Here is an 11,752-nt window from a genome sequence, read left to right on the forward strand (position 1 = left end):
TCAGATATGAAATAGCAGAAATTTCTTGTTGGGGTTTTGAAGGTTTTGACTTTTCTCTACATGATCCACTTCACAAATGACATGCTCAAGGCCCAGTCCACATAAAGGCCACTTCTATTTGGTGTGTCTGTGATTAGTGTCTTGACTCTTGACTGTCTTCTTCTTCTTTTTTCCCTACAAGTAAAGCAACAGAGTTGATGTTGTGCTTCCTCAACTCAAATTAAAATGCAGAAAAAAAAAAATACGATCATAGCTAACTATGATTTTATTGGCGTAAGAATCATGGTATAATCCTTGTACAAGGACGATCATGTAAAAAAAGGTGTGCATAGAATGGGACGATCATGTATGTTATCAATTGACAATTGGCTTCAAGGAGTCTCAATGTTAAAAGATTTGTGGTCTGCCTCACACGGCACATCTAATAATCCGCAGTTTCACTCCTGAACCATCCAGCTACTTCCAACTGTTGCCTTCACACCTTTCTGCCTCATTTCCCTTCTCATTCTCTGAGCTTCATCATACCTTCCTAAGCTAACATACAAAGTTGACAACAATAAATGATGAGAAGGATTATCAGGCTCAAGTTCAGACAGAGCTTGCCCTGCTATCTCCGCAAGCTCCAGATTCCCATAAGTTCTACACCCGGAAAGAAGGGCACCCCAAGCTCGAGCAGTAACCTTCACCGGCATTTTCCTTATGACCTCATACGCCTCGCGTAACCTCCCTGCCCTGCTCAACACATCTACTAAACAAGAATAGTGATCACTGTTTGCTCTCACGCCATATTTTCGCATACAATCAAAACAACTCAGTGCTTCATCAGCTAAACCTTCGGCATGGCTACACGCTTTTAAAACTGCTAGAAAAGTAATCTCATCAGGCGCCACATTCGCCGATTCCATTTCTCTAAAAACATCAAATGCAGCTCTTGCCTCCCCATGAACCGCATACACCGATATCAAACTGCTCCACGCAACCACGTCCTTCTCCTTCAAACCCTTAAACATACTATGCGCATATTCAAGACAACCACACCGCCCGTAGGCCTCTGCTAAACCGCTACTCAACTGCGAACTCGAGTCAATCTCATTCCTCACATCATAGCCATGGATTTCCTTAATAAACCTAAAAGCTGCTGCACCAACACAAGCACGTAACAGAGCAAGCAATGTCATCCTATCCGGCTTCCACCCTCTTTCGCACATCTTCCTATACACCTCCACAGCCCTCAACAGCCCACCATCCATCGCCGACGCTCCGGCCATAATGGTATTATAAGTCCCAACATCAGGCTCAACATCCATAGCCTCAAACAGCCTCAAAGCTTCAGCAACATCGGCATTGCGAGTATAAACCGAAATCATGGCGTTCCAGACCACAACAGTTCTTTCAGGAATTTCGTCGAACATTTGGCGCGCAGCCCAAACCGACACGCATTTGCCGTAGACGCCGACTAGGGCGCAGGCCACGAAAGGGTTTGACAGGTATGACGATTTGATGACGTGGGCGTGGACGGCGGCGCCAAGGTGGGGGCAGCGGAGGGCGGAGCAGGACTTGAGGATGAGGGAGAAGACGTGGGCGTCGAGAGGGAGAGCGAGTGAGGCTTGCATGTGGTGGAAGAGAGTGAGGGCTTTGTCATGATGGCCTTGGTTGACGTGGGAAGTCAATTGCTTTGTGAAACAGAGCAGGCGTTGGAAATTTGATCCCATGTCCCTAAAATGTGACCAAAATGGCAAATTCTTGCTTTTATTTACTCGAGTGGTATCAAAACTGTCAAACAATTAGTCGAATTTTCGCAACTAATGAGTTGGGAGCGTGACACTAACATTTGAAGAGTTAGTTGTGAGTGGATGGTAGTAGGTGAATGAAGTGATAGTGGAGGAAACAATCGGTAGTGGAGTGATTAGTTGAGAGATTAATATATAGTGTAAATCAGTCTATATATATCATTGAATATGTATATGCAAATTATCAATTGAAAGAACAAGATCAGTAATTTACCACTTGGTATCAGAGCCTTCGTGCTCCTTTTTCTGTTTTTTTTTCTTTTCTCCGGCCGGTTACCGCCCTCGTGCTCACCGCTGCTGCTGCTCTCCGGCGCCGCTCGACCCGAAGTCGACCGTTCCTCCGCCTTTTTTGCAACAATCAAGCGCCGTCGCCTTCCTCCTTTGAAGACCGGAACCGGCTTTTTAGTCTTATTCACAGCCTCACTCTCCCCAGTCAGAAAGCCCTGCTCAACTCTCAAAGTCGAGCTAATCAACTCCACAACACGCATCTCGGCCGGAACCTTATTCCCAACCTTCAGCTCCACAATATCTCCAGGAACAAGCTCCTTGGCCGGCAAACTCGGAATCTTACTCCCATTCCGAATCACCGCCGCCACGAGCAAAATCCGCACCAGAGTATCATTAAACTGCTCCAGCACAAGGCGCCAAATAAACTGCCCCTCGTGCTTCTCCAACTCGTTCCAGCCATACTCCGCTCGAAAACAACATCGACATCGTCATCTGCCCCAGATCGGATCTCCCACCTTTCGACGCTGCATTCTCGACCGGAGATCGACCAAGATCGGCTTCCTCCACCGCCGCGCCGCTCCTCACCACAAGTCCGACGACGCCGTTGCTGCCTCCGCCCGAAGTCGCTCTTCTGCCATCGCCGCCGGATCACTCTCGAATCGGCCTCTCTCAAGCTCCCTCTCGAATTAAAAACCTAAAATCCCGACCCGTTTTTCATTTTGCCCCGCCCCGACCCGCCCGGCCCAGACTCGGTTCGACCCGACCCGGTTTCCACGACCCGACCCGGTTTCCACGACCCGACCCAGTTTCCACGACCCGACCCAGCTCAGTCAGATTCAACAAGTCCACCGTCAGTTCCAGTGCATCGTCAGTGCAAGTGCACCTGAGCCAAATTTTTCCTTTTTTTGTTTTTTTAGTTCTCTAATCCCTCATTTTTCCATTGTTTCTTTTAATGGGTTCTGGACATGAAATGGAGGGTTCTCTACTCACCGCTTTCACATATATCCAAAAGCAAGAGCGTAGTCTTCCGGCACCGGTTGTCGTTTCCAATCTTACTGTTCATGCTCGTTCTCCGGCACCACCTCTTCCGCAAGCTGTGGTATCAGCTCCCCTTCATCGACAAAGACCACCACCAGGCTTTGGGAATCATCACAGCCCAACTGGTCAAATTGGTATGGCTTTCAATATTTCTCACTTTGTTAGTTCTGGTACATGGATTATTGATTCTGGTGCGTCTGATCATATGACTTATGACAAATCTTATTTTACCATATTGTCGCATCCACCCGTACCCTATGTTACTAATGCTAATGGTGAGGCATTCCCCGTGCTAGGGACAGGGCCAGTTCGTATTACTCCCACCATAGAGCTTCACAATGTGCTCTATGTACCTGCTTTATCTCATCATTTGATATCTGTTCCCCAACTGAACGTTGATGCTCAGTGTTCTGTCACCTTTTTTCCTATGTATGTGATATTACAGGATCTTCTCACCGGAGAGTTAATTGGTCGGGGGTATCTGAGGGGCCGGTTGTTTCATCTGGATCAGACATATGCGGGGGAGAAACCAGGGGCACAATCTCGGACCGCTCTAATCTCTACTTCTGATAAGCTAAGTGAAATTTGGTTATGGCACCGTCGCTTAGGGCATCCATCTTTTAGTATTATGAAGAAATCTATGCCTACTTTGTTTTTTAGTGTGGATGAGTCTTCTTTACATTGTGAAACATGTGTTTTGGGCAAGAGTCATCGGTCTACCTATTCCCCTAGTAAATCTAATAAAAGTACTCTTCCTTTTGAATTAATTCATTCTGATGTTTGGGGACCTTCTAAAGAGTCTACTGTGTCAGGAATGCGGTACTATGTGTCATTTATTGATGATTGCACCCGTCTTTCGTGGATTGTTCTTCTTAAAACTAAAAATGAGGTTTTCCCGGCTTTTCAAGCCTTCTATACCACTGTGCAAACACAATATAATGCCACAATTAGAGTTCTTCGTTCTGATAATGGGGGGGGGGGAATATGTGAATCATATCTTTCAGGAGTTCTTTAACTCACACGGAATTGTTCATCAAACAACGTGTCCTTACACACCTGAGCATAATGGCGTTTCTGAAAGGAAAAATCGTCACTTACTTGAAATGGCTCGGTGTATTCTTTTTAATGCCCATATGCCTAAGTATCTTTGGGGTGATGCTGTCATCACTTCTGCCCACCTCATTAATCGTCTTCCTTCTCGTGTCCTTCAAGGCAAAATTCCATATGAGGTACTTGCATCTCATGTCTCATTACCTTTTTTTCATAATCTTCCTGCCCGTGTTTTTGGTTGTGTTGCTTTTGTCCATCTTCCACCACATCAGCGGTCTAAATTGGATGCCCGGGCAGTTAAATGTGTGTTTGTTGGGTATGGAGGCCATCAAAAAGGGTACCGGTGCTATCATCCACCTACCAAGCAGTATTATGTCACTATGGATGTTACTTTCTTCGAGGACATGAGTTATTTTGCCCCTTCTGATACTGCTCTTCAGGAGGAGAATTCATATTTTGAAGAGATGTATCCTGGAGAGGGGGAGACAAGTAAGGCAATAGATATGGTGACAGGTTCAATTGAGATTATCAATGTAACAGCTACACAAGCGCCACCAGAAGTTTCCGGCGGTGTAGTCACTCCAGAGATTCAGGAACCAGCAGATGAAAACACAACTGCCCCTCATACTACTGTTTCTACACCTGACCAATGCTCTCCTGGTACAGAAGATCACTCACCTGAGGTTAGTCATTCTATTAGAGCTAATAGTAGACAATATGTTTTGCCAAATAGGTCTACTCGGGGTCAACCAACAAAAAGATATGAACCTACCCTTCAGACTACAGCCAAGTATCCGGTAACAAATTTTATATCTACCAAAAGATTATCTAAGTCATATGAGTCATTTGTGAATCAAATATCTACTATATCAGTACCTAACAAAGTGCAGGATGCATTGGGAGATCCAAAATGGAGGAAAGCAATGGAGGAAGAGATGGAAGCATTACAAAAGAACAATACTTGGGAGCTTGTACCTCCACCATATGGCAAGAAGACAGTAGGATGTCGTTGGGTGTTTACAGTGAAACATAATCCAGATGGGTCAGTAAGCCGGTATAAAGCACGCTTAGTAGCGAAGGGGTTCACCCAGACATATGGCATAGACTATGATGAGACATTTGCACATGTTGCAAAAATAAACACTATCCGGGTATTGTTTTTTGTCGCTTCTAACTTGAACTGGCCACTTAGGCAATTTGATGTTAAGAATGCATTCCTTCATGGAGAACTAACGGAGGAAGTATACATGGATCTTCCGCCTGGATATGTGGCCGCTTCTCCAAGTAACTCCGTATGCAGATTGAGAAAGTCTTTGTATGGTCTTAAACAGTCACCTCGTGCTTGGTTTGGAAGATTCTCACAATTCATGAGGAAGATTGGCTACAAACAGAGTAATTCAGACCACACGTTATTTCTCAAACATCAACAAAGGAAGGTAACAGCCCTAATTATATATGTTGATGATATGGTAGTTACTGGGAATGATACTGTTAAGGTGGATAGATTACAGAAACAGCTTGCCACAGAGTTTGAGATGAAGGACCTAGGTACACTCAAGTACTTCTTAGGCATTGAAGTTGCCCGGGGTAGTGATGGTATCTATCTGTGTCAAAGGAAATACATCCTTGATCTACTAACAGAGACATGTATGTTGGACTGCACTCCCATTGATACTCCTATTGAGCAGAACCATCGGTTAGCAGAGTATCCAGATCAAGTCCCTACTGACAAACCTCGTTATCAGAGGCTAGTCGGGCGCCTGATTTATCTATCACATACCAGACCATATGTTGTGTATGCAGTAAGTGTAGTAAGTCAGTTCATGCATAACCCCAGTGAAGACCACATGGATGCTGTTGTAAGAATCTTGAGGTACTTGAAGTCAGCTCCGGGGAGAGGAGTAATGTTTTCTAATCACAACAATATCTTTGATGTTTATGGCTTCACAGATGCAGACTGGGCTGGAAATATTACAGATCGGAGGTCCACATCAGGGTATTTTACCTTTGTTGGAGGTAACCTTGTTACGTGGAGGAGTAAGAAACAAAATGTGGTAGCTCGATCTAGTGCTGAAGCATAATACAGAGGTATGGCTCAGGGAGTGTGCGAGTTATTGTGGATTATGAATTTGCTACAAGATTTGGGTATTAAACCTAAATGTGCTATGCATCTGTACTGTGACAACAAGGCAGCTATTGATATTTCACAGAATCTTGTACAACATGATCGTACAAAACATGTGGAGGTTGATCGTCACTTTATAAAGGAGAAGCTAGACGCGAAGATCATCAGTTTTCCTTTTGTTCATACAGAAGAACAACTTGCCGATATGCTCACAAAAGGAGTACCTAAGAAAGTTTTTTATGACTCACTTGGTAAGTTGGGCATGGTTGATATGTATGCGCCAACTTGAGGGGGAGTGTGAGTGGATGGTAGTAGGTGAATGAAGAGATAGTGGAGGAAACAATCGGTAGTGGAGTGATTAGTTGAGAGATTAATATATAATGTAAATCAGTCTATATATATATATCATTGAATATGTATATGCAAATTATCAATTGAAAGAACAAGATCAGTAATTTACCACTTTAGTCATAATGACTTATCGAGTTGTTGCAAAGATCTCTAGAACTCCAAGTAAAATTGTCTTTGATAATAATACCAGCAAGCACGACCTCAATCTTCTAACTTGCAAGGCATATCAACACATGAATATTATGTAACCAGACAGGGACAATCTGATGTGTATTTATAATTGATGAAGTTAAGAATCTGCTTTGTCACAATATGAAATTCAAAAATAATGCCATATATTATCGATATAACCAGAAACAAATGAAGGCCCCCTGATAATGCAATGTCTTATTACCTCTTTAGTTTTTGCCTTCTCTTATCAGAGTATATACATCTTTTATTGAAGCATGGTGATAAGTATGGTACTAAATCTATTGAGGTGATTTGGTGACAAATGAGATTGTGTTTGCTAGATTTATGGATCTGTGATTAGGTTGCTTGCTGCATTCCATGCTGCAGCATGGCTTCAGTTTTATCCACTGTGTTATACCGGTTTCATATATATTCCTACACTTGTAAGTTCAAACTGATCAATACAACTAAGAGAAAATATTGCTCCATCTGTGCTATGTTTTTTCTTCATGGTATCAGAGCAGGAACTTTAGTGTCCTGCTTCTGCTTATCTTTCCTCCGATCTTGCTCTCTTGTGTGATTGTTCATTTTCTTTCTTCCAGTTTTTAAAATGTCTGGAAGTAGCTCTTTTGTTGATGAGAATCCTTTTTCATCCGCTGGAAACACTAACTCCAATATGGTTAGTGTTTCAGATGCAGATTCAAATCACAATCTTAGGTTATGCTCAACTCTTCTTTCTGAGCATAACTATCTTAATTGGTCTAGGGCTGTCACTTTAGCTATTGGTGGCAGATCTAGGCTTGGCTTTGTTAATGGTAATATACCAATGCCAGAAGTTGGTACAAATGGTTATGATGCATGGGTGAGCAAGGACCAACAGGTGCAGTCATGGTTGCTGAACTCTATGGAGCCAAGGCTGGCTCAGATTTTCAATTATTCTGGATCGGCCAAGGATATCTGGGACAATGTCAAGGAGTTGTATGGTCATCAAAACAATTCAGTGAGAGTTTTTCAACTCAAGAAAGACATTTCCAACTTGCAGCAAGAAGATCTTCCTTTTGTGCAGTACCTTGGCAGCCTCACTGCTATGTGGAATGAACTGGAACTATATCGTCCACATACCACCGATTTTGTCACTTTGGCTAAAAGGGCTGAAGAGGACAAAATTTTTCAACTCTTGGCCAATCTCAGTTCAGACTTTGAAGATCTGAGAAGTCACATTCTCATGAATGCTGACTTACCTTCATTCAAAAATGTGTGTGCTACTGTGCAAAGAGAAGAACTTCGAAAGAAGGTGATGAGTTCAGATGTCTACTCCAATACTGCACACTCGAGAGCTTATGCAGCTATTCATGAAACTTCTGAGATGAAGTCTTACAAGGGTAAGCGTGGAAATTTAAAATGCACACACTGTAATGCCACTAATCATGTTAGAGACACTTGTTGGATCTTGCATCCAGAACTAAAGGTCAAGTTCATAAAGGAAAGAGAAAGCAAGAAAAATCAGAAAGGGTGGAATAGTTCTCAGAAAGCAAATCTTGCTGCTACTGAAATTTCATCTCCTCCATCTGACTGCCTATTTGACTTCACCACCAACCCTACAGCCCTGGTAAATGAGTTTGCTAGTTACTTGCAACAAAAGCAGTCTGCTACAGCTTCAACTTCTGGAAATGGATCTCACACAGCTCTCATTGGAAAATTTGCTGGTTTTTTGGCTGAATCAAATCATATGAAGGAGTGTGATATCTCAGGTATTCTGAAAGCTTTCCAAACTGCACTTAATGTGAGTAATGAGCATGATTATTGGGTAATAGATTCTGGAGCCACAGATCACATGACAAATAATCATCAAAATTTACATGATTTTGAGAAACTGTCTTCTCATGTGTCTGTAGCTAATGGTAAAGGTGCAGCAGTTCTGGGGAAGGGTAAAATTCATTTTTTCTCTAATCATATCAGTTCAGATGCCCTCTATGTCCCATCCTTTCCATTTAAATTGATGTCTGTGGGAAAAATCATAAGAACCCTGCACTGCTTAGTCACTTTTTCTCCCTACAATGTTGTCTTTCAGGATATCATCACCAAGAAGAAGATTGGTGAAGGGTTTTATCTAAATGGGCTGTACTATGTGTCAAAGAAGTTTTTTGCCTTCCAAGCTAGTTCATGCAGTGCTGCAGACCACCTCCTTTGGCATCAGCGTCTAGCCCATCCTTCTGAAAAAGTATTGTCTATTTTGTTTCCCAACTCCAATCAAGAAATCAAGCATTGTGAAGTCTGTCATCTGTCTAAGTTTTCTAGATTACCTTTCAATTTGTCTGTCTCCAGGGCTTGTAATCCGTTTGAAATCATCCACTCTGATATTTGGGGACCTGTCTTAGCCTCATTTGATGGATTTAAGTATTTTGTAACCTTTGTTGATGATTTTACAAGGATTACATGGGTTTATCTTTTGAAACACAAGAGTGAAGTTTTTAATGTTCTTAAGAATTTCAATGAGTTTGTTCACACTCAGTTCTCATCAAAAATTAAAATTCTCAGATCTGATAATGGCTCAGAATACATGTCCAATAAAATGTCTCATTTTCTGAACTTAAATTGTATAGTTCATCAGACAAGTTGTGTCGGCACACCTCAGCAAAATGGAATTGCTGAGAGAAAGAATAGAGATCTGCTAGAAAAAACCAGAGCCTTGATGTTTCATGCCAATGTTCCAAAAAAATATTGGTCCCAAGCTGTTCTAACAGCTGCATATCTCATAAATCGACTTCCAAGTAGAGTTTTGAATTCTAAATCACCCTTGGAAGTTCTGAAAGGCAGAAAAATTGACCTGTCACATTTGAAAATTTTCGGCTGTGTGTGCTATGTTCACATTCAGTCCAACCAGAGAGACAAGCTTGATCCTAGAGCTGTAAAATGTTTATTTCTGGGATATTCTAGCACTCAAAAAGGGTATTGCTGCTACAACCCTACTACCAAGAAAATGATTGTTTCCAGAGATGTTAAGTTTGATGAGTCGTCAAATTATTTCTGTGAAAAACTTGGTGCTAATGGACAGGGGGAGTTTTATGATGATCTATTTCCTCAGCCATCTATAAGCACTGAAAATGTGGATTATGCAGAACCTGCATCAAGAGGCACATATTCCAGTGATCATGAAATTGTTGAAACTATTTCTAATATTACTGATCCTACACATGCTGAACCAGAAGTGCAAGTGAGTCAGGAAGTAATTAGTAGTCATGATGAACCTGCTCAGCCTACACATCCAGTGCAACCAAGAAGGAATCCTGCTCGAGTTAGGCATCCTCCTGTAAAACACAAAGACTATGTTGCTTATACATCCAGGTATCCAATTCAAGATTTTGTAAGCTATGAAAAGTTGTCTTCGGGTTATAAAACATATCTTAGCACTATTGATGGTCTGCATGAGCCTCAGACCTTTGAAGATGCAAATCTGTATGAGAATTGGAGGCAAGCCATGGAAGCTGAGCTGCGTGCTCTCGAGGATAACAAAACTTGGAGCATTGTCAAGTTACCTAAAGGAAAAAAGGCTGTTGGAAGTCGATGGATATTCAAAAACAAGCTTCATGCTGATGGTACTCTTGAGAGACACAAGGCTAGACTTGTAGCCAGAGGTTTCACACAGACTTATGGAGTTGATTACAAAGAAACTTTTGCTCCAGTGGCAAAGATGAACACTGTAAGGGTGTTGCTTTCTGTTGCAGTGAATCAAAATTGGTCTTTACATCAGATGGATGTAAAGAATGCATTTTTGCATGGTGATTTACAGGAAGAAGTGTATATGAAGCTTCCACCAGGTCATCCTCAAGCTGCAGGTAGTGACCTTGTTTGCAGACTGCACAAGGCCATTTATGGTCTGAAACAATCTCCTAGAGCCTGGTATGCCAAGCTAAGCTCAGTTCTTGAAGAAGTTGGTTTTTGCAGGAGCAATGCTGATTCATCACTATTTGTGAGAAATGGTGATCATGGAAAACTTGCAGTTTTAATCTATGTGGATGATCTGATTATTACTGGTGATCATGCTGATGAGATTATGGCACTAAAAAACTCTCTTCAGGCTAGATTTGCAATGAAGGATCTCGGACAACTAAAATATTTTCTTGGGATTGAAATTGCTGCTTCACACAATGGTTTATTTCTCAGTCAAAGAAAATACATCTTAGATCTTCTTGCAGAGACTGGAGTTCTTGATTGCAAGCCTGCACGCACTCCACTTGGCAGCAAATTTCATATTGATACTGGTGGTGAACTTCTCTCAAATCCAACTTCCTATCAAAGACTCGTAGGTAAACTGATTTATCTAACAATTACTAGACCTGACATATCATATGCAGTCAGTATTGTTAGCCAGTTTATGCATGCGCCTACCTCATTCCATTTGAGTATTGTCAAGCGAATTTTGAGGTACTTAAAGGGTTCACTTGGTAGAGGTCTTGTTTTTCGCAGCAATGGTCACATTGATATTGTTGGATTTACTGATGCGGATTGGGCAGGGAACTCTCTTGATCGAAAAAGTATGACTGGTTTTTGTACTTTGGTTGGTGGAAATTTGGTGACATGGAGAAGCAAGAAGCAGAATGTTGTGGCAAGATCCAGTGCAGAGGCCGAGTACAGGGCTATGGCATCTGCAGCCTGCGAATTAATTTGGCTTAAAGGTCTCCTAGCTGACCTAGGATTTCATAGTCAGGTACCTATTTCTCTACACTGTGACAATCAAGCTGCCATGCATATTGCCTCTAATCCTGTGTTTCATGAGCGTACTAAACACATTGAGGTCGATTGCCATTATGTGAGAAACCAAGTGCAAGCTCAAATCATTGTAACCAAATATACTCGCAGTGCAGACCAGCTTGCTGATATTTTCACCAAATCTCTTCCTTCTGCTCAGTTTCAACTGATTCTTGGCAAGCTTGGATCTATTAATCTCCTAGATCCAGCTTGAGGGGGAGTATTGAAGCATGGTGATAAGTATGGTACT

At 42.1% G+C, this 11,752-nt stretch overlaps 1 protein-coding gene across 1 annotated transcript; it reads right to left on the minus strand.

Moving 5' to 3' along the window:
• Positions 1-409: 409 nt before the first annotated feature.
• LOC126799882 (putative pentatricopeptide repeat-containing protein At1g03510) lies at positions 410-1,712 on the minus strand. The gene has a single exon (XM_050527147.1). The coding sequence runs from the start codon at positions 1,710-1,712 to the stop codon at positions 438-440; it is 1,275 nt and encodes a 424-aa protein (XP_050383104.1). The 3' UTR covers positions 410-437.
• Between the last annotated feature and the right edge of the window lie 10,040 nt (positions 1,713-11,752).

This window comes from Argentina anserina, chromosome 6 (assembly GCF_933775445.1).
Source record: "Argentina anserina chromosome 6, drPotAnse1.1, whole genome shotgun sequence".
NCBI classification, from domain to species: Eukaryota; Viridiplantae; Streptophyta; class Magnoliopsida; order Rosales; family Rosaceae; genus Argentina; species Argentina anserina.